The 27,754-nt window shown below is 39.8% G+C and overlaps 3 protein-coding genes across 3 annotated transcripts; 1 reads left to right on the top strand and 2 right to left on the bottom strand.

Annotated features, from left to right (window-relative positions):
* Window positions 1-33: 33 nt before the first annotated feature.
* LOC308687520 (uncharacterized protein) lies at window positions 34-6,706 on the bottom strand. Its single transcript, XM_081360118.1, has 4 exons — window positions 6,641-6,706; window positions 6,008-6,175; window positions 5,447-5,798; window positions 34-2,436 (listed from the first exon to the last, which is right to left on the bottom strand). The coding sequence occupies exons 1-4, from the start codon at window positions 6,641-6,643 to the stop codon at window positions 1,436-1,438; spliced, it is 1,524 nt and encodes a 507-aa protein (XP_081216244.1). The 5' UTR covers window positions 6,644-6,706; the 3' UTR covers window positions 34-1,435.
* Window positions 6,707-10,080: 3,374 nt separating this feature from the next.
* On the bottom strand, window positions 10,081-26,877 carry LOC308687530 (uncharacterized protein). Its single transcript, XM_081360129.1, has 7 exons — window positions 26,758-26,877; window positions 21,318-21,389; window positions 21,017-21,157; window positions 20,797-20,928; window positions 17,947-18,078; window positions 16,791-16,922; window positions 10,081-10,694 (listed from the first exon to the last, which is right to left on the bottom strand). The coding sequence occupies exons 1-7, from the start codon at window positions 26,786-26,788 to the stop codon at window positions 10,483-10,485; spliced, it is 852 nt and encodes a 283-aa protein (XP_081216255.1). The 5' UTR covers window positions 26,789-26,877; the 3' UTR covers window positions 10,081-10,482.
* LOC308687541 (uncharacterized protein) lies at window positions 11,173-15,945 on the top strand. Its single transcript, XM_081360140.1, has 2 exons — window positions 11,173-12,435; window positions 15,209-15,945. The coding sequence occupies exon 1, from the start codon at window positions 11,321-11,323 to the stop codon at window positions 11,978-11,980; it is 660 nt and encodes a 219-aa protein (XP_081216266.1). The 5' UTR covers window positions 11,173-11,320; the 3' UTR covers window positions 11,981-12,435; window positions 15,209-15,945.
* Window positions 26,878-27,754: the final 877 nt, after the last annotated feature.

The following is a 27,754-nucleotide window of genomic DNA, read 5'->3' as shown; positions in this document are numbered from 1 at the left end:
TGAATATTGATTCAAATAGAAAACAGTGATTTTAAATTGGAAAAATTTATTGTATTTGCTCTTTTTCTGCACCTCCTCCAGCAAAACACAGGCAAGAAGAAATTAAGCAGGCCGGCTACGAACGCACACTCCCTGAGACAAACAGAGAAGTAACACAATAACTTGCATAATTAATTGCATTACACTGCTTTATTGTATGCTGAGATATTACTTGGTTACTGGTAAGTACAGGCTTGACTCCCGTTGCACATTAATACAGACAGTATTTGAGGCGCTACTGTAAGCTGATTTGTGAACGAGATATTTCAAAATTCACACCTGTAAGTAGATGCAGTTGTCAATCCCAAAAACTGAATGTGTGATCTTATAACATGTTACTGTACCTGTAGTGTATTATTGCATATCCATGTCTGGATCATTTCATCTTTGTGTAACAAAGTGACTGAGGGAAATTAGACTCATTTCATGCCATCATGTTTTTCAGTAAGTCTTAAATAACTGCTAAAAGAATTAGGCCTTGTCATTCTGTTAGTGTGATTAAATACCTAACAAACAGCAGACACTGATCTGCACAATACATTCAATTTTAAGTTGTCACAAAGAAACAGATTTTCATCCAGAGGATTCATTTCTACACAGTTAATAATGTTCGAGAACAGGGGCGTCCAATCCTGCTCCAGGAGGGCCAACGTCCCGCACAGTTTAGCTCCAACACACTTGCCTGGAAGTTTCTAGTGAGTCTAAAGACCTTTGCTGTGTCTAATATAGTGTTCACTTGAAGGAGTGAATGTAAACGAGTGTGTGATTTCAGACACTGAGTGCACTGGAAGGGCTGCCGCTTTTACATAGTTTGAGCTGTTTAATAATCATTTGAAACTGAACAAACTGGCAGCTCCAGTAGTGAGATGAAAAGATTTATCTTGAACTCTGTCATGGAAATTATGAATAAACCTTATTTAAACAATTTAATAATTAATTAAAAAGTAATTTATACCTGTATGATATTACGCTGTAGCCACATTGGACCAGCGGTTTGGAAAATGGATGGATGGATGATTGAGCTGCGGGCGCCATCTTCTGGATAGATGCAGGAATTTATTTAGTGCGACCATCACAGTGCATTATGGGTATTCTATAGCCGCTGAGTGTACAGTGGTTGAATACTCTCCATTGCAGTGTATTGTGGGATTGAATGAGTGCCCTCAATTACATCCACTATGGTTACGGACAACACAACAAATAGCTGTTCGCTCAAATAGTGCCCTATTTTAGGTTAAGGGCAGATTTCAGACACAGCTCTTGATTAGCTGGTTCAGGTGTGTTTAATTATATTTAGAAATAAACTCTGCAGAGCAGCAGCCCTCCAGGAGCAGGTTTGGGCAACACTGCAAGGTTTTTTTTTTTTACACAACCTAAAAATGACGACATGATGAAGCTATGATGACTCTGGAGCGGCGTGTTTCTTCTGATGAGTCTGAAAACCCCATTTAAAAGCGAATCTCTCGCCACAGATGGAGCAGCGGTAAGGTTTTTCTCCTGTATGCATTCGCTCGTGGACCTTCATGGCACTTGATCGAGCAAAAGTCTTGTCACAATGTGAACATTTAAAAGGTTTTTCTCCTGTATGAGTCCTCTTGTGTATTTTTAAGTCACTTGCATTATAAAAACCCTTCCCACAATCACTACAGTGATACGGTCTTTCTCCAGTGTGAACTCTCAGATGAACTTTGAAAGAAAATGGACTAGCAAAGCTCTTCCCGCAGTAGGAGCACAGGTACGGTTTCTCTCCGGTGTGAATCCTCTCATGGGTTTTCCGGTGAGTCAAATGATTGAAACGTTTCTCACAGTGTGAACACTGATACGGTTTGACGACAGAGTGTATTTTTTGGTGTGCCTTCAGAGATTTTGAGTCCTTAAAGGTATTCCCACATTCACTGCACTTGTACGGCCTCTCATTGGTGTGTGTGAGTAGATGGTTCTTCAGATGGGATTCTTGGTTGAAGCTCTTCTCACATTGAGTGCACTGGTACAGCTTTCCCTCCCTGTGGTATTTCTTATGAGTTGAAAGATATCCTTTGGTGCGGAAATACTTGTTACACTCGCTGCATTCGAAAGGTTTTTCACCACTGTGCGTCTTCCGTCTATGACGATAGAGACTAGAAGAGGAATTAAAATTCTCTCCACACTGATCACAATGAAACTCTTTCTTCTTGTGCTCTTTTGAATGATATCTTTTCTCTTCTGAGGTGGGAAAGCTGATGTCACATATCTTGCAGGTGAAGTCTTTCTGTTCTGTGTGTGTTCTCTCATGTCTCGCTAAATGTCCCTGTGAGCTCAATGTTTTCCCACAGGTTACGCAGGAGAAACTCTTCACTGTCTGTCGCTGTTTGGATGTAGAGGCAGTTTCTAGATCAGAAGATGAACCAGCGTCGTCATCTGGAAGGAACATAATGGGCATTAAATATTGAACTTTTTAAATAACTTCTAGAGTTGAATGATCACTCGAAATAAAATTGAAATTGTGAACTTAGTGAGTTTATCAAACCGCAAAAGCTGTGTTGTACATAAATACAAAGTCTAATGTGATATTTTACACGCATGCAACTCAAAATATGCCATTCTCAGAAGCTGCGTTTCCATTACCCTTCAAATTGCGCAAACTGGAATGGCGAATTGAAAATACACCTAATGGAATCAATTTCGCAAAAACTCCCAATTAGTTTTTCAGGCACTTCAGGCGAAAGTGTAAACAAGACTTCACCGTCTCCAAACTAGGCGCTGTCTTGCTCTCTTTCCCTCGCACATATTAATCAAAATAAATCGACACGGGGGTAAAAGGTCGGAAGAGTTTCCGTGGAGCATTCTGAGATTTTTTTTTTTTAATTACCGCTGGGTGTGAATTATGCTAAATAAGTTGCCTTATCTTCTCTGAAAAGCATTCCGGACATTCAGCTGACATAAAACAACACTTTAATTAAACGAAAAAAACTATCCAGTGATGAAATGTTTTCTATGTTGACACAAATCTTGGATGTCCATGTCCTCACTGCTGGGAAAATCACACAACGCGCATGACACGTCCAATTCGCGAACTAATGACTCCTTTGAACCGATTCATTTTAATGAATGGTTAAAACAACTGATCTTTCCAACAGTGAACTTTTTTTAAAAGCATATGACTAAATTTTTCCACACTGTGCTATCAAGAATCGATAAGAGAATCGTTAAAGAATCTGATCGATAAGCAGAATCGTCAGTGGCATTATTATTGATAAAATCGTATCAATTCCCATCCCAGTGACAGTAAAATTATAATCAAACATTAAAGAACATACATGTTTTTTATGAGAGCTAAAAGATTAAAACATTTTGCTAACATGAGGTCTTGTGTCACTGTCAGTCTTCTTACATCAGTGCAAAACTAGGGTATGCAGATTAAGACCACTGTTCATCAGCATGCATTGATTAATCCCATGGCATGTAGCAAAAAAAAAAAAAAAAAAAAAGGTGCGACCAAATCATATGCTGGTGCGATCAACTGAGAAAGTTGGTAGCACCAGTGCAACCAGTGGAAAAGTTAGTCTGGAGCCCTGAAAGACGAGACAGAGTTCTTCATTTAACTTCATTAAAAAGTATCACGGGAATACTGGATTCTGCACAACAAAGAAATGCCACAATTAGGGCTGAACGATTAATTGCATTTGCGATAATATCGCAATATGATGAAACGTGATTTTTTTTTACCGCAAAAGCAACTTGGCACACTACGCATATAGGCCTGGCATACAGGAAAGAACACTTTGTTTAATTTATGTGATATTATGTTATAATATATATATATATAATTAATATATAATGATATATTATGTTGTAGATTCTCTCCCCAACGATTCTGGATCGATTCAGAGAATTTCAGAATCGAGTCTGAGCTTAGTTTTTAAACACAGATGTGTGATCATGACGCTGCGTGTGCTTTAGAAACAACCAAATTCTGCTTGCTTCTAATTTCTCTCTCTCTCTCTCTCTCTCTCTCTCTCTCTCACTCTCTCTCACACACACACACACACACAACACCGCTCAAACCTTCCAAAAAATAATCTTTCAGAAAGTTTGGAAAGGTTTAAGCGAATTACAAGGACATTCACGGGCTTATTACAGGACATTACAGAGGTTATGCCGCTTGGCTTGTCCTGTCCGCCGGAATTTTCCTCACAAATGCTCTACTAAGGCATCATTTATGTCTTTTGGAATGCAGTTGGCTTATATATTAAAAATATGAAAATCACAGAGAAGGCTGCTTTCAATTTAAAATACTCACGCGCGCTTTGTGAAGAGCGTATGCGGCTGTGAGCGACTCATTGGTTAAATGTACTTGCATCTCAAAATGCTTTTATGACACGAAATTAATGTAAACACGGTCAGTTATATCTTAAACCAACAGGACAAATTACATCTTATGTTTCAAAAGAGATCGGTGCATTAGTGTGAATGCAGCTTATCGTATCTAAACTGAGGAATGAAATCACTCACAGCTCTTGAATGGAAAGCGTTCAGACAGCCTACTTTTAAATACTGAAAGCACTCTTTGTTTATTGCTTGTAATGTTTTTTTTTTCTCTTTATTTACTAGCTTTTATATGTTGAAGCTAAATTAGTTTATATAGCCTATTTAAAATTCTTAACATGTAACATGTTTTTTTAAGAATTATTTAAAAAAATATGTATAATTACACATGTAATTAAATAAAGATTTTAAGTGTTATTAATAAGATTAATTAAGAAGAAAAGTAGATCATGAGGTGCCTAAAGATTCCCATCCCTACTATACAATGATTTATTACTTGTCTTTGACGAATAATACAGAAGATAAAGAACTTAAAAGTAATCGCATAGGCTATTAAATCGCAATCGCAATATTGGTTAAAAAAAAAACATCGCAATTAGATTATTTTCCAAAATTGTTCAGTCCTAGCCACAATTAAGACCTTGATGCAGATAAGAGGGAGAAACACCTCATACGTGGACACTAACAAGTATTAGAGGCTTTTCTTGCCATTAATGCTTGGATAACACACCTACGTCTCCTTCGGTTAATAATAATGGCTAGTGCGGTGGCTGAGATATACATAAACCTACCGACATCCGTTGCAATGATTTTTAAATGACTTATCGTCAAAACATTTTAGTTGCATTACATGGGTTAATGGAAACGCTGTCATAATAGCTTCGCTATAGTTTTTTTATTGACTTTTAGAAAATATCGCAAAAGTTTTGTGCAAATCTGTAATGGAATCGTGGCTAGTGTCTCAAATTGGCAGAATTCACATACAAATGCTGCTCCACATGAATTTAGGTCAGAACGTAGATAAGATTTTTACAATTTATTATTATTTATAAAAACAATTTTGTTAATTCAACATATCTGGTCACAAAAGGAAGAAACATACCTGAAGGAACAAAGTAATCATCATCCTCATTCTGATCTTCATCCTCATCATCATTATCATAATTCTGATCATCATCCTCCTCCTCATGGCTCTGTTGTTGTTCCTCTGCTGTGGTTTCTTCTCCTCGTCTCTCTATCAGGTTCCTGCAGTCCTCCAGTCTGACGGAGCACATCTTCATCTGCTGTTCTCCAGCGTTACAGTCAGAGGTTTGATCAGCGGATCCATGATCCTGAGCGTCAGTATAACACAGTAAAGTGAGGCTGAGCTCTGAGTCCTGTGTGTCTCTGGATCTCCAGACTGAATCCTGAGCTTCTGTCCCATCACTCACACACACTGAAACCTTCTCCAGATCCTGACAAACACATCATAGATCAATCAACACAAAAAAACAACAACCTGTTGATATTAGCCTCAGTACTCAGCAGTTATCTCTAGTGGGTATACTGGTGATTTGTTAGCATATTTTGCTGCTGGCTTAATTTAAGATGTGCATAAGAAGTGAGAAGCTAACAAAACTGTGGTTTGATTGAGCTGAAGGATGAAATGATGAGCGGCTCAAACCTCTCTGTTGGGGTTGTCTCCTCTTTCTCTCAGCTTTGCCTCCAGTGACGCCACCTCTTTCTTCAGCTGACAGATTTCAGTGATGAAATCCTCAATATCCAGCATGGACAGATCCGTTCCTACTGATTTACAGCAGATCACATCCATCTGCGCTCTCATGGTCAACATCTGAAGACAAACATCATCATGAGCAGAACTATGGAAAATAACATCTTATGTTGGAGAATACTCAGAAATATTTATTTCGGATGTAAATTTGTGTTTATGTTTATTTTCAAATAAAAACCAGCACAGAGCAAGAATATTATAAATATAAGATTTTATAAATAGAAATGTTATAATATGATATAATTAAATGCATATTCAGATATAAAACATGGTATTGTCAGATTACTCATTTCTACTGCAACTGTTTAAACTTTAACCATTGTGTTTATACTAACTATTGTTTACTAGAAATATCATGTTTAAAACATAGTCACTGTAGTAAAACTATAAGACATTAGTTATGGTTAGTACGGCGAGCGAGCGAGGAAAAGCGTTATGTGAGATAAAACAAAGAGGGGAAAAATAACAACTAACTAGTACATTAACAGCTAAAACACATAAATAATGTAAAACAGTCACACTTACCATCTGCTCCAGTCTTTCTTTCTTCAGTGGTTTTACGAGTACACTAAACTAAACAGCGCCAACTACAGTGCTAGCGATGGAGTTAGAAGAGAAGAAATGAACTGAAGGTTCGGCTGAGTGGGGAGCGCCTCACAAAACTATTGTTTAATACATGAATTATTACATGAAGACATCGATAATAAACGAATGTTATCAGTCAGCCGGTAAATCAAAATGACCGTTAATTTTTTGAATTATGCGAGTTCGCGGCTTTCTGTTGAGAAAGCGCGCGCAGTAGTGCAGTAGCGCGTGTGATATTGAAGTTAAAATACCACCACTGAGATATCGATCCAAAAATAATCTACTGTACGTTTGAGTTAATTGTCGTTTTATCATTCTCAGGTAGTATAGAAAGTGTAAGTTGATTTGAACACTGACACAATTAACCGACTCTTCTGTCTTGACATGTCCACAAAAACTTCACCATGAAATATATCAATATCGATGTCATGGAGTAAGTGTTTTCATATGACCACCTGATGGCGATATAATAAAAGCTGTACAATCAGCTGAACATCAGATATAAAACCCATCTGGACCCAAAGAAAAGATATACAGAAATTAGCATCTAAACATTGGACAGAATAAGCAACAGCTCAGTCTGTTCTGTAGGAGATTTTGACTGACACATGAGAAATGACCTGAAGTATTTGCCCTAATAGTGTTTGAACCGCTGGGTCACAGTAATACCATTTGTGTCTGGTCACTTCCTGCCCCAAAGGTCATGTCAACATTATCTTTATCTCTTTCTTTTTTAATTTTTATTTTCCCATACAAACATTATTTCAAACAATATACAAGTTATGACATAATAGTTAATGAGAGAAATTATGTAAAATAACCTAATTAACCTGTTGAAAATCTTCCCATAAGAAATGGAAAAGGAGAAAGAAATAGAGAGAGGGGATTAAAGATTAAGATTAAAAGCCGTTTTAAGAAAGAATATTAAACATGGTGCAAATGTGGCTTTCTTGTGTATGTACATTTATGGCTATAAAACTTACCAATAAATAAAATGATATTTATACAAAAACTTGCTTTGAGTAGATTCTAGTCGTAAAAACCAAACAAAAAGAATGTGTCTATAAGATAAGAAAAAATCATGACACATTTTGGACAAACAAGGCATTAACATTCCTCCAGATAATGACACTCCCAAAACAAGTGGCCTACAGTTTCAGACCAAACTTCACAAAGAGAGAGATGTGTCAATATTACTATTAAACTATTCAATTATTTACTAGATACTGGAAATTGGCATCTTAAAACAAAATTAGGGTAGTTGAAAACCATCATTATCAAACAGCTGGCGTCACATCACTCCATTACTCTACCAGTTTTCAAGAAACACGGGTTTCCTCTTATGTAGAATATTTAAAAATATATATTATTATTTAGTTAAAATTTTTTAACTGTGTGGCGGTAAATTATGCTTGTAAATAAGCAAGCCAAAAGCATTTGTTGATGATAATTGGAAAGTTTAATAGGAAGTTTACTTACAGAATAATTGCACATTAAAAGGAAATATATACATTACACTCCAAATAAAATACTGATATTGGAGGAAGCATTTCAGCAATTCATTTTAAAGAAATTATATAGGGAGTCAAAATCAATCAAATTTATCGCCCTATTGGAATTTAATAAAACTGATTTTCTAATAGTTATTATCTAGTTATTTTTCAACTTGCAAGTGGATTTATCCACTAATAAGGACTGAGCAGCACAGGACAACCTGGAGAAGCCTTCTGCTTTAGTAACTCTTTCTCTCTTTCTCTCTTTCCTCATATCTCATCTCTGTTCTTATGTGAGAAGCTCCGCCCACTGAACCACAAGCCCCGCCCCTCAGATATGATATTGGCAGCGCTTTCTGCTGATTTGTGCATTTATTTGTTTACTGCACATGAAACCGTTGAAGGCCTTGCATTGATTATCTGATATTCCCCCTCTCACAAAGACACACAAACAAAGAGAGCATACAAACTGTTAAACTGCTGGAAAGGAAACATCTGCTCGTCTCAGGCTCCGCCCACTCAGCGCTCTAAGAGAAATAAAGGCCTCATGTCTAACGTTTGTTCTCTCAGAGTCGTTAAGCTTTTATGTGCCAACGCTTTTTGTAACATAAATATTTACTGCATTAGTCCGGTCATTCACACACACACACACACACACACACACACACACACACACACACATACAAACACACACACACACACACACACACACACACACTGACACACACATACAAAAACACACACACACACACACACACACACACACTCACAAACACACACTCACTCACTCACTCTCACACACACACATACACTCACAAACACAGATTCACTCACAAACACACACACACATTCTCTCTCTCTGTCTCCTTTAGTTGTCGTGGACTAATGGGAATTAAAGTTGTATTTCCTCCACACACACACACACACGCACACACACACACTCACACACACACACACACACACACACACACACACACTCACAAACACAGATTCACTCACAAACACACACACATTCTCTCTCTCTGTCTCCTTTAGTTTTCGTGGACTAATGGGAATTAAAGTTGTATTTCCTCCACACACACACACGCACACACACACACACACACACACACACATTCACTCACAAACGCACACACACATTCTCTCTCTCTGTCTCCTTTAGTTTTCGTGGACTAATGGGAATTAAAGTTGTATTTCCTCCACACACACACACGCACACACACACTCACACACACACATTCACTCACACACACACACACACACACACACACACACACACACACACACACACACACACCATTCTGCATGATTTATAAGCTTGTTTACCCATGGGGACCTCAATTTAGGTCCCCACTGTAACACGAGTCCCCATGAGTCTGTGTGCATTCAGGTTGAAGTCCCCACCGGGATAGAAAAACAGGTACACACACATTCACTCACAAACACACACACACATTCTCTCTCTCTGTCTCCTTTAGTTGTCGTGTACTAATGGGAATTAAAGTTGTATTTCCTCCACACACACACAGTTTGCGGGATCATGGGAAAGGTCAGGAAAAGAGACACAGAATTTCAACTTATTTTAAATAATTATTAAATCACTTACTTGACTTGACAGTGTGTGTGTGTGTGTGTGTGTGTGTGTGTGTGTGTGTGTGTGTGTGTGTGTGTGTGAGAGAGAGAGAGAGAAAGAAAGACTAAACACACTCAGGAAATGGTAAGCTAGAAGACCCTGAAGCTTTCAGCTGGAGTTTTGTTCTCATTTTGTAAAGCTTTTGTTTCACAATCTTCAGTCTTCAATGTACAAAGTTCACACAATACTGACTGTCTTTATCTTCAACACTGCATCTATTGGTTTAGCATTTACAAACAGAGACGTGTTTGTTTCACCTTCTTTTTATTCACTCATTTCATAGTTTGTCCTCATCTGTTTGGATTCATTACAAACATTGAAAATGCGTTGGCAATACACTGTAACATTTGTCATGTCAATAGAGTGCATTGAACTTAAATGAGTGCGGTCAGCACCCTCTATTTTACATGAACAACTAGAAAACAAAACTGCTAATTGTATTGACTTTCTAAAGTATTTCAGAGGAGAAAAGAAGAAACAGGCTTTCAAAAATGATATAAGAAGCGAAGGCTTTCGCTGTCGACTGATAATAGACCACATCTAAACCACACGGAGATTTTTTAATTTTTTTCACTTTTTTTACACAGCCCATTAGCAGATAGATCAGCGCACATGCAACTCATAATGCATGCTGACACGAACACTCACCGATGCATTCACATAAACACAACACAATTAATCACTAAAACTAGCACATATATTTTTTGAAAAGTTCGCATGCTACTTGATCGTTCACCGGTGCATTTTGACTGGCTGTTGCCGTAGTTACTGTAACCCGGGTTACATTCGCAGGTGTAGCCGCCTGGATGATTTCTGCACACTGCGTTTGTGCCGCAAACATCTGGATCTTTATTACACTCATCAATGTCTGTTTGAGAGAGAGAGAAGACCGGATTATAAAACGCTTTAAAACTCCATAATGAATATAGTTCATGAAATTATATTCTAGGCCTATTTATTTATTTATTTATTTATCTGTACATTCAGATTACTTTTCACGACACTCATTGATATCTGTTGGGGAAACAGTTGGTATTAATCATAGTGTTTTAATCATAGTAGTGGACTATTTTATCCCATAACCCTTTGTAGTTTTTGCGAAGTCTGTAGGGGGAGAGAGAGGAGGGGGCCGAGCGATGAGTAAGTAGGTCAAGTGCAGATGATGAACACCTGTGTCTGATTGCAGTAATTGGCGTGGAGAGACCGGATATAAACCAGCGCAAACGAGAGAGAGGGAGAGAGAGCTGGACTGGGACCTCGTGTGCTGCTGCTGAGAGGAGATCGTCTAAAGAGACTTTGAAGTAGTGTTTTGTGTATTCTGTGCTTGTCACGGTGAACGCGCTGTGTGCGCACCTTCATTTTGTTCTGAGTATATGAGAAATAAAACGGGAGTCCCAGTCACGCCGACCCCTGTCTTCTTCCTTCCCACACTTACAAAACTGAACCTCATCACACTGGTGCCGAAGCCCAGGAAGGAAGAAGATCACAGCCGCCATGCAGACTCCGCCAGGCACGCCGTTTGCGGACATAATCCAATCGCTCACTGGTCTTCATCAGGAACATCATCAACATCTGCTGGCCATAGAGGAGGAGCAAGACAAACGTTTTGAAGTGCTTCTCCGGGGCCAGCATGAAGACCGCGAGCTGTTCCGGAGCTGGATAGACCGGGAGGTTCGGGCTGTCCCCCCACCATCTAAAGACTCGTCCTCGCCGCTGCCTCTCAACAAAATGGGTCCTCAGGATGACCCAGAGGCATTCATTGATCTCTTTGAGAGGTCAGCCGAGGCCCGGCGATGGCCCTCGACGGACTGGCCAATGCGGCTTATACCTCTGTTATCCGGAGAAGCACAGGTAGCTGCACACCAACTGCAAGTCCAGAATCTCCTGGTCTATCGGGATCTCAAGCGTGTCATTCTTCAGCGGGTCGGGACAACATCCTCAGAGGTTCAGGACGCTGAGCCTCGAAGAGTCCGACCGGCCCTTCATCATGGCACAACAGCTCCAGGACTCCTGCCGCAGATGGCTGATGACCGACGAAAGCGACGTCGAGGAAATCATAGATCAAGTGGTACTGGAGCATGGAGCAAGTGGTACTGTCACGGCTGCCCCGGAAGACCGCACAATGGGTCCAGTGCCACCGCCCGACGTTGCTGAGCCAGGCCATCCAGTTGGCGGAGGACCAAATGGTGGCGTGTCCAGGGGTCGGCGAACCCTTACCATCTGCTTCTCTTCCTCTCTCGCTCTCTACCCCTCCCTCTAAGCCTCTTCCCCTTCCCAGGTTTCGCGGGGGCTTGCCGCCAAAGCCAGCACCGAGATGGAGGTCGGGGAGTCCAGCGGAGCCAGGGGCATTGCCCAGACCCCTTCCCAGGGGAGGAGGCTCGACTATGGGGGGCTTCACTCCACCAGCTGCGTTACCGCTCTCTCCACGTCAATCCCTTGACCCGCTTCCTGCCACTAGAGCGGCGGGGAAGTCCGGGCCGGCTTGTTGGCGCTGCGGGGACCCGGGTCACTTTATTGATCAGTGTCCAGTGATGGAGGTGGGGACGCTGATCCGGGTCCCCGATGCGCCACAGGCTGCCCCCGATCAAGCTGGCCTGTACCAAATACCTGTGAGTATAAAGGGGGGTACTTTTCAGGCTTTGGTGGATTCAGGCTGTAACCAAACCTCCATACATCAAAGCCTGATTCAACCTAGGGCATTGGATAATAGCCGCAAGGTTAAGGTACACGGGGAGGTGGTGAATTATCCGATATTGCCTGTGGAGATTCAATTTAGGGGACAAAAACATAGTGTGGAGGTGGCGATTAATCCGCACCTCCGGCATCCGCTAATTTTGGGGACCAATTGGCCAGCATTCAATGAACTATCGGGGTATTTATGTGCGGATGCTTCTTGGGAAAAGAAAGATGAAAGGAAGGTAGCGGTTGCTCAGTTGGGAGAAGCTGAACTGGAACCTCTGGGTACTGATTCAGGGGAACAGAGCGTTCTGGAAAGAACCATCCTTACAGAGCGCAATGATTTTCCCCTGGAGCAGTCCCAGGATGACTCGCTGAAACATTTGATCAGGTTCGCTCTATCGACGGCCAGCTTCTCAAAGCTAACCAACCGCTCTCCTATCCTTATTTTACAATTTTAAAGGATAAGTTGTATCGGGTGACCCAAGACGCCCAGTCAAAACAGGATACAACTCAGTTGTTAGTACCCAAAAGCCGCTGGGAAATGCTTTTCCAGACGGCTCACTGTAATCCGATGGCCGGGCATTAAGGACAAACAGCGACACCAAACCGTCTCATGGCCCGGTTCTTCTGGCCGGGCATTCACGAGAATGTGCGCAAGTGGTGTGCGTCTTGTCGTGAATGTCAGTTGGTAAATCCACCGGCCAACCCAAAAGCACCTTTGTGCCCCCTTCCTTAAATGCAGGTCCCCTTCGAACGAATTGGTATGGACCTCATCGGGCCATTAGAACGGTCGGCACGGGGCCACCGCTTTGCGTTAGTCCTGGTGGATTATGCAACGGGGTATCCCGAAGCAGTACCGCTCCACAGTATTTCTGCTAAAAGCGTTGCGGGCGCTTTGTTTCAACTAATCTCCCGGGTGGGAATCCCGAAAGAGATTCTCACCGATCAAGGCACGGCGTTTATGTCACGAACCATTCGCAAACTTTATGAATTATTGGGCATTAAATCGATTCGTACCAGTGTCTATCACCCACAAACAGATGGCTTGGTCGAACGATTTAACCGCACGTTGAAAACCATGATTCGAAAGTTTGTACAGGAAGACGCCAGAAATTGGGATAAATGGTTAGAACCCCTCTTGTTCGCTGTACGGGAGGTCCCCCAAGCCTCCACGGGGTTTTCCCCCTTTGAGCTTCTCTATGGACGTCAGCCCCGGGGGGTGTTGGATGTCCTTAGAGAAACTTGGGAGGACGGACCTTTAACCAGTAAAAATGAAATTCAGTATGTCCTGGACCTGAGAACAAAACTCCACACTTTGGGGCAGCTGTCAATGTAGATTTTGTTACAGGCTCAGGACAAACAAAGTCGGCTGTACAACAGGGGAGCTAGACTGCGTCAATTCGCACCGGGAGATAAAGTGCTTGTATTACTCCCGACTTCTAGTTCAAAATTACTCGCCAAGTGGCAAGGTCCCTTAGAGGTCACACGGTGAATTGGGGATCTCAACTATGAGGTAGTATGAACAGATAGGGGCGGGGCACATCAAATTTACCACCTCAACCTTCTTAAAAAATGGTCTGAGGTGGAATCAGTGATGTTGGCGACGGTGGTGAGCGGAGGATCTCGGTCCAGAGGCGAGTTTAAAAACTCAATCCCTTGCCCTGACCCCTGGTAGAGACCACCTCTCACCGTCCCAACTCACTGATGTACAGAATTTACAAGCTGAATTTGCTGATGTGTTATCGCCCCTGCCTGGTCGAATGGACCTCATTCAGCACCACGTTGAGATGGAGCCGGGCGTGGTAGTTCGCAGCTGGCCGTATCGCCTGCCAGAACACAAAAAAGGTGGTGCAGAGTGAATTAGATGCAATGCTAGAATTGGGAGTAATAGAAGAATCTAACAGTGACTGGGCGAGCCCGATAGTTTTAGTTCCTAAAACGGACGGCTCGGTCCGGTTCTGTGTAGATTACAGGAAGGTGAATGCTGTGTCGAAATTCAATGCTTATCCAATGCCAAGGGTTGACGAATTGCTTGATCGGCTGGGTACTGCCCGTTTTTATTCGACACTGGACTTAACAAAGGGATATTGGCAGATCCCCTTATCTCCCATGTCCAGAGAAAAGACAGCTTTCACAACGCCGTTTGGATTACACCAATTTGTCACCCTTCCTTTCAGTTTGTTCGGGGCTCCAGCAACATTTCAGTGTCTGATGGACAGGATTCTCCGGCCGCATGCTGCATATGCCGCTGCCTACTTGGATGATATCATCATCTATAGTGGTGACTGGCAGCGTCATATGCAGCAGGTGCGGGCTGTCCTGAAGATGTTGAGAAGAGCTGGACTCACGGCCAACCCGAAGAAGTGTGCGGTTTGGCGGGTGGAAGATAGATATCTGGGCTTCCACTTGGGTCATGGTCAAGTGCGTCCCCAAATTGATAAGACGGCAGCAGTTGCGACTTGTCCAAGACCCAAGTCCAAAAAGGAGGTTAGACAGTTCCTGGGGCTGGCGGGACATTACAGAAGGTTTGTACCTAATTATTCGGACCTCGCCAGCCCGCTGACTGATCTAACTAAAAAGGAGGTACCAGATGCGGTTCAGTGGACGGAGCAGTGTCAGCGGGCTTTTACTCAGATAAAGGCTTCTTTGTGTGGCGGACCGCTCTTACATGCCCCTGACTTTTCTCTCCCTTTTATTCTACAGACAGATGCTTCGGACAGAGGGATGGGCGCGGTCCTGTCCCAGGACCAGGTGCTGTCCAGGTCCCGGTGCTGTACATCAGTCGAAAGCTCTCGAAGAGAGAGACGATGTACAGCACCATAGAGAAGGAATGTTTGGCCATCAGGTGCGCCGTTCTCACCCTCCGCTATTATCTCCTGGGACGGGAGTTCACCCTCTGCTCGGACCACGCTCCTCTGCAGTGGCTCCACCGCATGAAGGATACCAACGCGCGGATCACCCGTTGGTGTCTAGCTTTACAGCTTTTAAATTCCAGGTGATCCACAGGCCGGGTGTACAGATGGCTGTGGCCGACTTCCTCTCCAGGAGGGGGGGGGGGGGGGGGGGAGGCTGCAGGCCGGATGGCTCCCCGGCCTGAGTCGGGCGGTGGGGTTATGTGGCGAGGGGGGCATGGTTTTGCGAAGTCTGTAGGGGGAGAGAGAGGAGGGGGCCGAGCGGTGAGTAAGTAGGTCAAGTGCAGATGATGAACACCTGTGTCTGATTGCAGTAATTGGCGTAGAGAGACCGGATATAAACCAGCGCAAACAAGAGAGAGGGAGAGAGAGCTGGACTGGGACCTCGTGTGCTGCTACTGAGAGGAGATCGTCTAAAGATACTTTGAAATAGTGTTTTGTGTATGCTGTGCTTGTCACGGTGAACGCGCTGTTTGCGCACCTTTATTTTGTTCTGAGTATATGAGAAATAAAACGAGAGTCCCAGTCACGCCGACCCCTGTCTTCTTCCTTCCCACACTTACAAATACTGAACCTCATCACACCCTTACGAAAAGAAAATACATTTCCATATATTATTGATCAATATATTTAATGGTTTAAATATATTGAAATATATTGAATAATATATAAGGAATTGCTGCTTTTCATATTATTAAAAATATGTGACAATATAGTTTCTATGTTATAGTAATGTGTACTCACAAAGTATGTTACAAAAAAAACATGAGTTACAAAATTAGTTGCAATTAAGGAAATGTTTTTATAGTCAAACTGGTTGCTTTAAATTTCTCAAGGATGTTTTACTCAAAGTTGTTAATACCAAGACAAATAAAAGAGTGCTGGGACAACAATAGACCATTTCATTTGTACCATTTCATGGTGATCAGTTCAGTGTTTGCTTCCGTTGGGCTCTTGTTTTTACAGTTTTTTCTCACATCCGCAGCAAGCAATGTGAGAGGTGTTTTGACAATTCAGAGCCACCGAAAGACGAATATGAAAAACGTATACGAAAAGTTCAGACTCAGTGTGCAAAGACCTTTAATTAGTAATAATTTTGCACTGTAATGTAAACACGGTTCATGTAACATAAACTGCAGTGAATTATTAGCACTTTTTTATGGACTGAAATGAAATAAGTTCCAATACTAATATACTCACATTATTAACACAGTAAAAATATAAAATAGCAATTGGCCAATTTAAGACGGTTTTAATTCAGTGCAGGGTGTTATTATAGTAACATAGTTCATCTCAAATAAACACAACACAATTAATCACACTTAAACTAGCACATATATTTTTTGAAAAGTGCAATCTACTTGATCGCTCACCGGTGCATTTTGACTGGCTGTTGCCGTAGTTACTGTAACCCGGGTCACATTCGCAGGTGTAGCCGCCTTGGTGATTTCTGCACACTGCGTTTGTGCCGCAAACATCTGGATCTTTATTACACTCATCAATGTCTGTGTGAGAGAGAGAGAAGACCGGATTATATAAATGCTTTAAAACTCCATAATGAATATAGTTCATGAAATTATATTCTAGGCCTATTTATTTATGGATTTAAAAACCATCTGTGCATTCAGATTTCTTCTCAAGACACTCATTGATATCTGTTGGGGAAACAGTTGGTATTAATCATAGTGTTTTAATCATAGTAGTGGACTATTTTATCCCATAACCCTTACGAAAAGAAAATACATTTCCATATATTTTTGATCAATATATTAAATGGTTTAATATATTATTATATTACAATATATTGAATAATATATAAGGAATTGCTGCTTTTCATATTATTAAAAATATGTAACAATATAGTTTCTATGTTATAGTAATGTGTACTCACAAAGTATGTTACAAAAAAAAAAAAACGTGAGTTACAAAATTAGTTGCAATTAAGGCAGTGTTTTTACAGTCAAACTGGTTGCTTTAAATTTCTCAAGGATGTTTTACTCAAAGTTGTTAATACCAAGACAAATAAAAGAGTGCTGGGACAACAACAGACCATTTCATTTGTAGTCGCCATTATGGTGTTCAGTGTTTGCTTCCGTTGGGCTCTTGACTTTAGTTTTTACAGTTTTTTCTCACATCCGCAGCAAGCAATGTGAGAGGTGTTTTGACAATTCAGAGCCACCGAAAGACGAATATGAAAAACGTATACGAAAAGTTCAGACTCAGTGTACAAAGACCTTTAATTAGTAATAATTTTGCACTGTAATGTAAACACGGTTCATGTAACATAAACTGCAGTGAATTATTAGCACTTTTTTATGGACTGAAATGAAATAAGTTCCAATACTAATATACTCACGTTATTAACACAGTATAAATATAAAATAGCAATTGGCCAATTTAAGACGGTTTTAATTCAGTGCAGGGTGTTATTATAGTAACATAGTTCATCTCAAATAAACACAACACAATTAATCACACTTAAACTAGCACATATATTTTTTGAAAAGTGCATTCTACTTTATCGCTCACCGATGCATTTTGACTGGTTGTTGCCGTAGTTACTGTAACCTGAGACACATTCGCAGATGAAGCTGCCTTCCTGATTATTGCACTCTGCGTTTGTGCCGCAAACATCTGGGTCTTTTTTACACTCATCAATGTCTGTGAGAGAGAGAGAGAGAGAGAGAGAGAGAGAGAGAGAAGACTGTCAGTCACATGAATGCAGATTCCTTTGATAACATCTTTTTATTTAATAATATTGAAACCGTTTTGATGTTAAGACAGCAGACAAACACAGAATGTTATGATGTTTAATGTGATTGTAAGCTCGCACTCGATCGGCCCAAAGTCCGGCATCCGACCAGCGCGGAAGGTGTGAACACTCTACGTGTTACTGTCTTTTCTCGTGGCAAAGTATTTTTGATTAAATGAAATACATTTGGAAATGTATTCTCGCGTTATTTCATCTGACTCCATAAATGAAAAGGTTTTAATGATATCTGTGCATCATTAAATGTGAGCGAATGTTTTACTATTCTTTTTAACTCTTTAATGAAAATAATGCCAAAGTCAGTTACAATAATCAAATGTAACAATTTATTATGTCAGGTAAATGTATCATGCCAATTCCATAATCAATTCAAAGATAATCGATACAAAACATCAAATGCTCTGGAAAAGAAGAGAAGAGATGTATATTTCTTCAAAACCTAACGAAACTTACCAATTCACAAAATTAACGGAGTGCATAGCTGATATAAAAATTGGATGTCTCGTAATTTCCTACTACTTAATTCTGAAAAAACAGAGATTCTAACTATTGGACAAAAAACTTCCTCACGTAATAACCTAGAATACTGTCTAACTTTTGATGGCTGCTCTGTCAAGTCCTCGTCATCGGTTATGAACCTGGGTGTGCTCTTTGATACCAATCTTTCATTTGAAAGTCACGTGTCTAGTATCTGTAAAACCGCATATTTCCATCTTAAAAATATATCTAAATTACGTCATATGCTCTCATTGACAAATGCAGAACAGTTAGTCCAGGCGCTCATGACCTCAAGGCTAGATTATTGTAATGCTCTACTGGGTGGTTGCCCTGCACGTTTAATAAACAAACTACAGCTGGTCCAAAACGCAGCAGCTCGAGTTCTTACCAGAACCAGGAAGTATGACCATATTAGCCCGGTTCTGTCAAAACTGCACTGGCTCCCTATTAAACATTGTCTAAATTTTAAAATATTGCTGATCACGTACAAAGCACTAAATGGTTTAGCTCTGCAGTACTTGAGCGAGCTCTTAACGCATTATAGTCCTTCACGTCTATTGCGATCTCAAAATTCCGGCCAGTTGATTATACCTAGAATATCAAAATCCACTGCTGGCGGTAGATCCTTTTACTATTTAGCACCAAAATTCTGGTACAGTCTTCCTACCATTGTCCGGGAAGCAGATACACTCCGTCAGTTCAAAGCTAGATTAAAGACACATCTCTTTGACCTAGCATTCACATAATACATTATAGACTTCTATAATTCAATATTAGGCTGCATAGATTAGGTCAGCTGGAACCGGGAACACTTCCCATAAATCCTGATGTACTCGTTACATCATGAGAAGAATGGCATCTACGCTAATTTTAGTGTCTTTGTTTATCCCGAGGTTTTCCCGCAGCCTGCCGGATCCAGGCCGTATCCAGATCTGATGAAGGACCTTCGCCTGGACCCGATCCAACGCAGTGCTGAAGTGCCAACTAGTCTCTCCCTATGGAAGATCCCACTACCACTCTACAGATAAAGCGGTGTCGGGAAACTCAATTCGCGTATCTACCCCGAATTGATAAAATAAAATTCTGTATCAAAAATTATAAGGAAACACCAGTACTTTGTTTAGGCTTGGTTTGTAGGGAATTACAAACCTGCGTATATTCAAACGCACATAACTATAGAACCCATTCTTAATGCGCATGTGAACGCCATCAGCGTTTCTCACAGGTTCGCGTTTAAAGTCTGTGTAGAGAGAATGGTGTCGTCTTAGCGGCCCCTAATTTAATAACAAATGATTGTTGCGACGGCAGCGGATCAATCAAAACTAATTTAAGCTGGAATATAACTTTATTAAAGAACCGCTATAAAGCCAAAACAATCTCTGTTCCCTTCAATTATACGTTTATCTCTGTAAAGCTGCTTTGAAACAATCTACATTGTTAAAAGCGCTATGTAAATGAAGATGACTTGACTTGACTAGATGCGAACCCGACATTATACATGAAGCTGAAGTCTTACTCTCAGCCTCACGGGCTGATCTGAGATACAGAAAGGCCATGATCTTCTCGTTGCATTTCAGTATATAGACAGAACTTCTTTCACATGGAAACATCTGCTAACAATGGGAATTTACATTCAGTGTTGACACCTTTTGGGGGGTAGGAGACCATTTGTCTAGAGACCACCTTCCTTTGTGTGCCAGCTATCTCTAAACTCTTAAAAACCTCATTACCTTTTGTTTTACTTATTTGGAAATGATACCTTTGTACCAGTCGCACTGAGACATTTCAAATGATACCTAACAAGTATAATACTCGATGATAATTATCCACATCAAACCATATGCATTTTTGGGTAATTTTCATGTGGTCTCAGCATGAGAGGTCAACTTTCCTGTGAATTTGCTCATAACTTTAACCGAATGTTCTGAGAACGCTCTCTGCTCTCTGTACACCATTTTAACCAACTGCCACTGTAAATGTCGAAATAATGAAAGCCAAACATTTGTTCTGGAAGGCACATATTGACCATTTATAAAAAAGTAATTCCTGAAACTGAAGTTCTTTGGTTTGATTAACAGTAAATGGAAAGCAATACGAGTGAAGCCGCTCACCTTCACATGATGAGTCTAGACTTGTGTCACGAACAAATCCTTCAGGACACGTGCATTTATAAGAGCCAATGGTGTTCACACACCCCATACCATCTGAGCATGCAGAGGTCTTCTCAAAACACTCATTGATATCTGTTGGGGAAACAGTTGGTATTAATCATAGTGTTTTAATCATAGTAGTCATAGTAATCATAGTTTATCCCATAAACCCCTCTCGTACCCTCACACTGTCCGGCTGTTGCTGTGAAATGGGGTGTTTTTGATTGAAATCCTTCATCACAGGTGCAGTAGTAACTTCCTTGTGTATTGAAATACTGAGCGTTTTCGCCACACCGATTCAGCGTCTCACACTCATCTTCATCTGTAAGAAAGGCAGGAATCAAGAAAGAAAAATCATTACAAAGTTTAAAAACTACAGTTACACAAATTCCCTCTTCTGAGTGACATACAGAGCATTAACTGTGTATTATGCACACACACAAAAAAAGACATTGTATTATAACACACAAGGTTCTCATTACCGACACAGGTCCCTTTTTCTATTTTGAATCCAACGCCACATCCATGAGACTCACTAGACAGCAGGAAAAAACCTGATGAAGAAAAAGAAGAATATATTTAAAAATGTAGACATTTATAATGTCACAAAATATTTCTATTTCAAATAAACTGTCCTTGTGAACTTTTTTTGTTCATCAAAGAATCCTGAAAAATAAAATGTACATCATTGTTCCAAGAAAAATATGAAGCACCTCAACGTATGATAATCACTGATAATAATCAGAAGTGTTTCATGAGCTGCAAATCTGTCCGGGTTCTGCCCTGCCTCGTCTGTGTTGTCGGATTCATGTTTCTGTGTTTGTCTTGTGTGTGAGCACACGGCTCTGTCCTGGCCTGTGTTTGCGTGTGCTCCTCTTGTCCCGCCTCCTTGTTTCCCGTGACCACGCCCCCTTGATTAGTCCACATCTTGTCCTCTTCACTAATTGTGCCCACCTGATCCTCGTGTGCTCTGGTCCCTTAATATTGTGCCTCTTTCCCTCATGTCTTTGCTGGTTTGTTTTGTGTATGTACTTTGTGGTGTTTTTCAGTTTGTGTTCTGTGTAAGGCCCGTTATATTGGTCCAATCTGCCGGTTCGCCAATACACGGGGAAGGTCTCACGTGTTCTGTCCTCACTCATGCAAAGTATTGGTTGGTTAAATTTGTAATATATTAATCATATATTTACTTGTTTATTTCATCTGACTCCATAAATGAAAGATTTTAATAATATCTGTGCCTCACTAAAAGTGAGCGAATGTTTGACTATTCCTTTTAACCATTAAATGAACAATGTCAAAATCAGTTAGAATAATCAAATGTAACAATTTATTATGTCAGGTAAATGTATCATGCCAATTTCATAATCAATTCAAAGATAATCGATACAAAACATCAAATGCTCTGAAATAGAGAGAAGATGCAAACCCAACTTTAAGAAATACGTGAGGCTGAGAGATTTCTTTCTCTCAGCCTCACGGCCGATCTGAAGTACAGAAAAGGCCCCGAACTCTCTGCTGCATCTCATTAAATAGTCAGACCTCTTTCACATGGAAACATGTGCAAACAAAAGAAATTTGCATGCAGTGGTCACACCTTCATGGGGGTGGGTGACCATTTGCTTAAGAGACCACCTTCCTTTGTAAGTCAGTTATCCATAAACTCTTAAAACCTTATTACCTTTTATTTTATCTATCTGGATATGAGATATCTGTACCACTCACTTTGAGACATTTCAAATGACACCAAAAACATAACAGTCAATGATAAACATTCACATTAAACCATGTTCTTGTGTGAGTTCTTAGTAGTTTGCGGAAGTGAGGTCGTATGGGGGAGGTCAAATGGTAATTAGCCCTTTGTCTCAGACCAGGGCCTCAACCAGTATTTTCAGTCTTACATCTGGAAATTATCTTAGCGCGTAATCTAGTTTTTATATCTTTCCTGGTATCAGAGTATCCTTGTTGAAAAAACTGAGACAGACTAAGTCCAGAAGAACTGCGGGAACGTCTCCAAGATGCTTGAAGAAACTTCCTGCAAAGCTACCTGAAAAACTATGCGCAAGTGTGCAACTATGCAAAAGCCGTTTTAAATGCAAAGGGTCATTACACCATATATTGATTTGAATTATTAATAGAAGTTAAATCATAAATAAATTCATATTAAATATTCATAATATTAACATGCCTAAGACTTTTGCACAGTACGGTATATATATATATATATATATATATTATTGTTGGAGCCATTTATGTTTATTGTTGGCATAAAATTTTATTTTGTTTGGCTATATTTATATTAGTATTTTGGACACTGGGTGACAGTGATTAGATACACATGGTTGTATATAGGGGGCATAGGTGACAGGAAGTGGTAGCCACAGGTAGGGGGAGCGCACACAGTTCTCACCAGACCACAGACAACAGACCACAGACCACAGATCAGAGTCTACCGATCAGAATACACGCAAACAACTGGAAACAAGATAAGAAATCAACCGGTATGTTCATCTGTTTGTACTATTTACTACAATAAACCACAAACCTCAACTGCAATAATCTCTGGAAAATCTTTGTGTGTCTGCGTAAAAACTTCACTCCTACCTGTGCATGATGGTAAAGCTAGAGGTACCTCAAGGCAAGGATTGACATAACACACACACACATACATATACTATATATATATATATATATATATTATTATTATTATTTATTTATTTTTTATTTATTTTTTAAAATGACCGATCGTTTCGCTAGATAAGACCCTTATTTCTTGAGTGAGATCGTGTCGAGACTTTGACGCTGCATTGAGACGGACATTTGAACCTTCTTTGAACATTGGAATAGTTGGTTGCCATTGAAGTGCCATTGCCATTATATGGAGAAAAATCCTGGAATGTTTTCCTCAAAAACCTTAATTTCTTTTCGACTGAAGAAAGAAAGACATGGATATCTTGGATGACATCGGGGTGACTAAATTTATCTGCAAAAATTTTTTTGAAAGTGAACTAATCCTTTAACCCTCTGGGGTCTAAGGTGTTTTTGGGGTCCTTGAGATGTTCTGACATGCCCTGACATTTTTGCTTTTTTCAGTTGCTTATAAACATATTAATGGCAAAAAAAAATTACACACTATTTAGCACAAACAGGGCTACCATGAAATGTGAGCAACAAGAATGTACATGTCTGCATTTTTGAGAGAATAATGTTTATGCATGGTTATTGAAAAAACTAAAAACTAAAGTTTCTGAAATAAGGCCATAAAACACATTCTAAATATGTGCCAATAAGACTTTTGTCTAAAATATGTCATTGCCTAGTGTTTTTTCTTCAAAATGAAGTGAAAATCACCCTGCCTTATCATTCACATAACACAATACATTGATTTGAATTTTGCAAAGCACTTTCTGTTTGGAAAGGCCATATGCGGAGTGGGCGTCAACGGTCATGTATATGTAGTGGTTCACACCCGAGGAGACAATGGGGCCGCATACTTAATTAGCCATTCATTCAGGTGAGTCATTGAGCCACAAGAATGCAAGAGCAGCAGTTGGAAGCATCTCAATTCTTTTTAATTTTCCACATATTGAGCTTGCAATTTGGCCTATAATATCCAAGGAAAACATGTCTAGTAATTGTGCAGTTAATTCTCATACTGTATTTTTAGTTTTGGAATATTTATCCTCTCCCCAAATTTGTCAATAATAAAACACAATAAAAGTTATTTAAAGAAAAGGCTTATATTTACCTTTTAATAGTTTGTTTACATCTACCTTGTAAATATATTTTTTTATTAAAAAGGTTACAATTACAACAATTCAAGTGTAATCTTTCTTTGTAAAAACTAGTATACATTTTATCATACATATTTCAAAGTTAAGGATTTGATTGATTATTTGATAACTTTATTTTTGACAAAACATATTATATTTAACATAAGCAAATATTGGCAAACTTATTTGGAAGCTTATTTGAGGTGGCAGATATTTTACATTAAAAATGTATAATCTATCCAAAACTAATCAACGAAATGTTGTCTTTCATATGTCTGTAACATAGGTCTTTCATTTTTATTATAAGAAATATAAATGTTAATTTGCAGTTTAATACGTTGCTTATACAAATACATTTTATTTCAACATATTTTAGTTGATATTTACTGAGTGTAGCAATACAGTTTGCTAAAACCGAAACATTCATACACAAACAGAAACGCCTGACTGTAACGTTGTTTTTATGAAATATTAGGGCATAAAAATGTTAATTTTCAGTTTAAAACGTTGCTTATACAAATAGCCTACATTTTATTTCAACATATATCTGTCGATTTTTACTCAACTCAGTACGGCAATACAGTTTGCTAAAACATCATCATTCATTCACACAGAGACGCAATTTAAATTTAAACTGTCTTTTTGCGAGCTGTGGTAAACAGCGCGCATCTCTGCCGTTCGTTCATTCATAAACAGAAACCCGATTCATGTGAGAAGAAAAAAAAACTTACAGTATTCCTCAGCTCGCTCCTCGATATACCCGCACTTCTGAGGTACTTTTTTCATTATTGTTATTCCTCACAGCGCTACGAGACGGTGTTAAAGTAATGATCTGAATTAACTTGTGTTTCTCGAGCTGATATGGGGGCGTTCACAGGATTGCGCGGATTGCCTCATTCATTTGCGTTTGAATAGCGCGCGCTCTCCGTAGGCGGAGTCACATTACATTTGAATTAGCTCTAATGAGGTCGACTGGAATCGCTCTCTTTTAATACAGATTTCACAAGATGAGAATATTTGTTTTTTTTATATAAATTACTTCATTTAAGAGAAGAGAATTCAAGCTTCATGCCTGTATGTCTGTTTGCCTGTTTGACTGAGTATTCGCTGAGTTATTGTTTATTTTCGGACGCGTTTCAGAATGGACTACACTGACAGATAGAAGGCAGAACTCGCATCACGTTTATTTTTCTTTATTTGGCAAAAAGCACAACACTTTGTTTTTATTGTGAGTATACACAAAAATAATACACATTTAACAGAATCGATTGATGTATGAAACTTGCTTGTAATATCAAAGTCCACAGAGCAAAATTAATTTCTTTTGAACTGAACTGAAAAAAAGCGAGCTGGTATCGCCGGCGATACCGTCGACCTCAGGGGGTTAATAAAGGCCTTTATTGGTTATCTGCTCATTTGCATCTGGGTCCTGTCTCTAATTGTGACAAAATCGGCATACTAGAATGATTTCTGAAGGTAGCTACACTTGATGTACTATGTACTATTGATGTAAACACATTAAACACGCACAACTCTTCTGGTTTGCTACAGCATTATAATACATTATACCATGGGGGCTGTTGAATGCTTGAATCTGAAAACACAGCTAAAGTAGTTCCAGCAGGTCTTGACCGCATTACAGCTCTATATCACAATGCCAAAGGATTTCAGTTATTTCAAAGGTCTTTACAGCCGACAACAAGAACCAAAACCCACAACAACACTGACCAAGCAAATAAATATAGTAAACAATAGGATAAAAACAAGTTTTTGCCACAAAATTAGGTCACATACTATCTCTCTCCCGCTCAAACACACACACACATACAGTACACACTCACACTCACACAGAAATGTGTTTTCAGCGCTGATCTGATGGTTTTATCAGTGAAATAGTTAACAACTTTAAAGCTGACCTTTCTCTTTATCAATGTAATCTTCTTGATGCAGATAAATATACACTTCATTACCACCTCGGATGTGCATTATTTTCTAATTCATTGGACTGTTTTCAATGATTCCTTACATATAGTGTATTATATTATTAACTACAGCCAACCAGTGCAGCCCTGATGCATGCAACTTCAAGTACTGTCTTTAACGTAAAGATATTTATTATCACACACATTAAAACACACACACATCAACTCACCAAAAACAATAAGTGTGCACTTCAGCTCCATGTTAGGCAACACTGCGATTCCTGTCTGTTTCTGCTTTGGTTTGTGATATATGAAGGGTTAGTCACTTCTTGTCCTTCGTGTTTCAGTGTACAGGGCTCAGATGAGAGCTTCACACTTAAAGCGGTCACATCCTGAGCTGGGTGATGCTGTACACTTGCTTCCGCTCGACTGAAGGGTTAGACATGTGATCTTTACTGATAGTGCCACACTGATAGGACAAATGTATCATTTATCAGTCAAATTTGTTACTGAGACATTGGTGAGGCGCTTTCTCTGTTTCCTCTTTATAAGTTCATGGTTAAGAATGTTAACTCACAAAGTATGTGCTCACAAAGAAGGACATCACTTTTTGCACAAGTGGCTTCAAAGTGGGAAAATCTTCTTCAGACACCAAACTCCAGAAGTGACCAGAACGTGCTCTGAGTTCAGCTTCGAGAATGTCTTTTGTCTGCAGTTCTACCATTTCTGCCAACTGATAGTTGGAGAGTGAGATGATCATCCACGTGGAAGGGGTTTTCATTAAAGTTGAACATTTCCTTGTGCTCATTCACATCCTTGAATATGAGTAGTATTAACATATACCATGTGTCACTTTTGGGTTAATATTTGATTGATTTATGACCCCTTGTCACTCATGATTGACAGGGAATCCGTGTGTCAAAAACAGGGTCTCTGATTTACAGCGCCGAGCTGGCTGGGGTTTGCTTCCTGATTGACATGTGAATACTCACACCTCACCATATGCCAATGAAGTTTTTATGATAGGGTCTTTCCTGGCATGTCTTTTCACACCTACGTCACTAACTACACCATGGATTAAATAAGGTTAGGGGTTGCTGTGTTAGACAGAGAAGACATTCTGCATCTTTTCCTGTTACAATGGCTGCTCCGAGAACTCCTAAAACCCCTAGAAAGGTTATGTATATTTCTCCAACAAGAGGACCTGTTGAAATGAGAGAGGAACTA

Source organism: Scardinius erythrophthalmus (assembly GCF_964197995.2).
Source record: "Scardinius erythrophthalmus genome assembly, chromosome: 3".
Classification (NCBI taxonomy): Eukaryota; Metazoa; Chordata; class Actinopteri; order Cypriniformes; family Leuciscidae; genus Scardinius; species Scardinius erythrophthalmus.
This window is presented reverse-complemented; position numbering and strand designations above follow the sequence as displayed.

Excerpts from the sequence above, each read along its gene's own strand:
- LOC308687520 (XM_081360118.1), bottom strand. Across the intron at positions 5,799-6,007 it reads GAGACAACCCCAACAGAGAG|GATCTGGAGAAGGTTTCAGT; the intron begins GTTTGAGCCGCT and ends TGTGTTTGTCAG. Across the intron at positions 2,437-5,446 it reads TGATTACTTTGTTCCTTCAG|ATGACGACGCTGGTTCATCT; the intron begins GTATGTTTCTTC and ends TGTTCCTTCCAG.
- LOC308687541 (XM_081360140.1), top strand. The coding sequence starts at position 11,321 with ATGCAGACTCCGCCAGGCACGCCGTTTGCGGACATAATCCAATCGCTC.
- LOC308687530 (XM_081360129.1), bottom strand. The coding sequence starts at position 26,788 with ATGGAGCTGAAGTGCACACTTATTGTTTTTG. Across the intron at positions 21,390-26,757 it reads GTGCACACTTATTGTTTTTG|GTTTTTTCCTGCTGTCTAGT; the intron begins GTGAGTTGATGT and ends TTTCTTCATCAG. Across the intron at positions 18,079-20,796 it reads TCTAGACTCATCATGTGAAG|ACATTGATGAGTGTAAAAAA; the intron begins GTGAGCGGCTTC and ends TCTCTCTCACAG.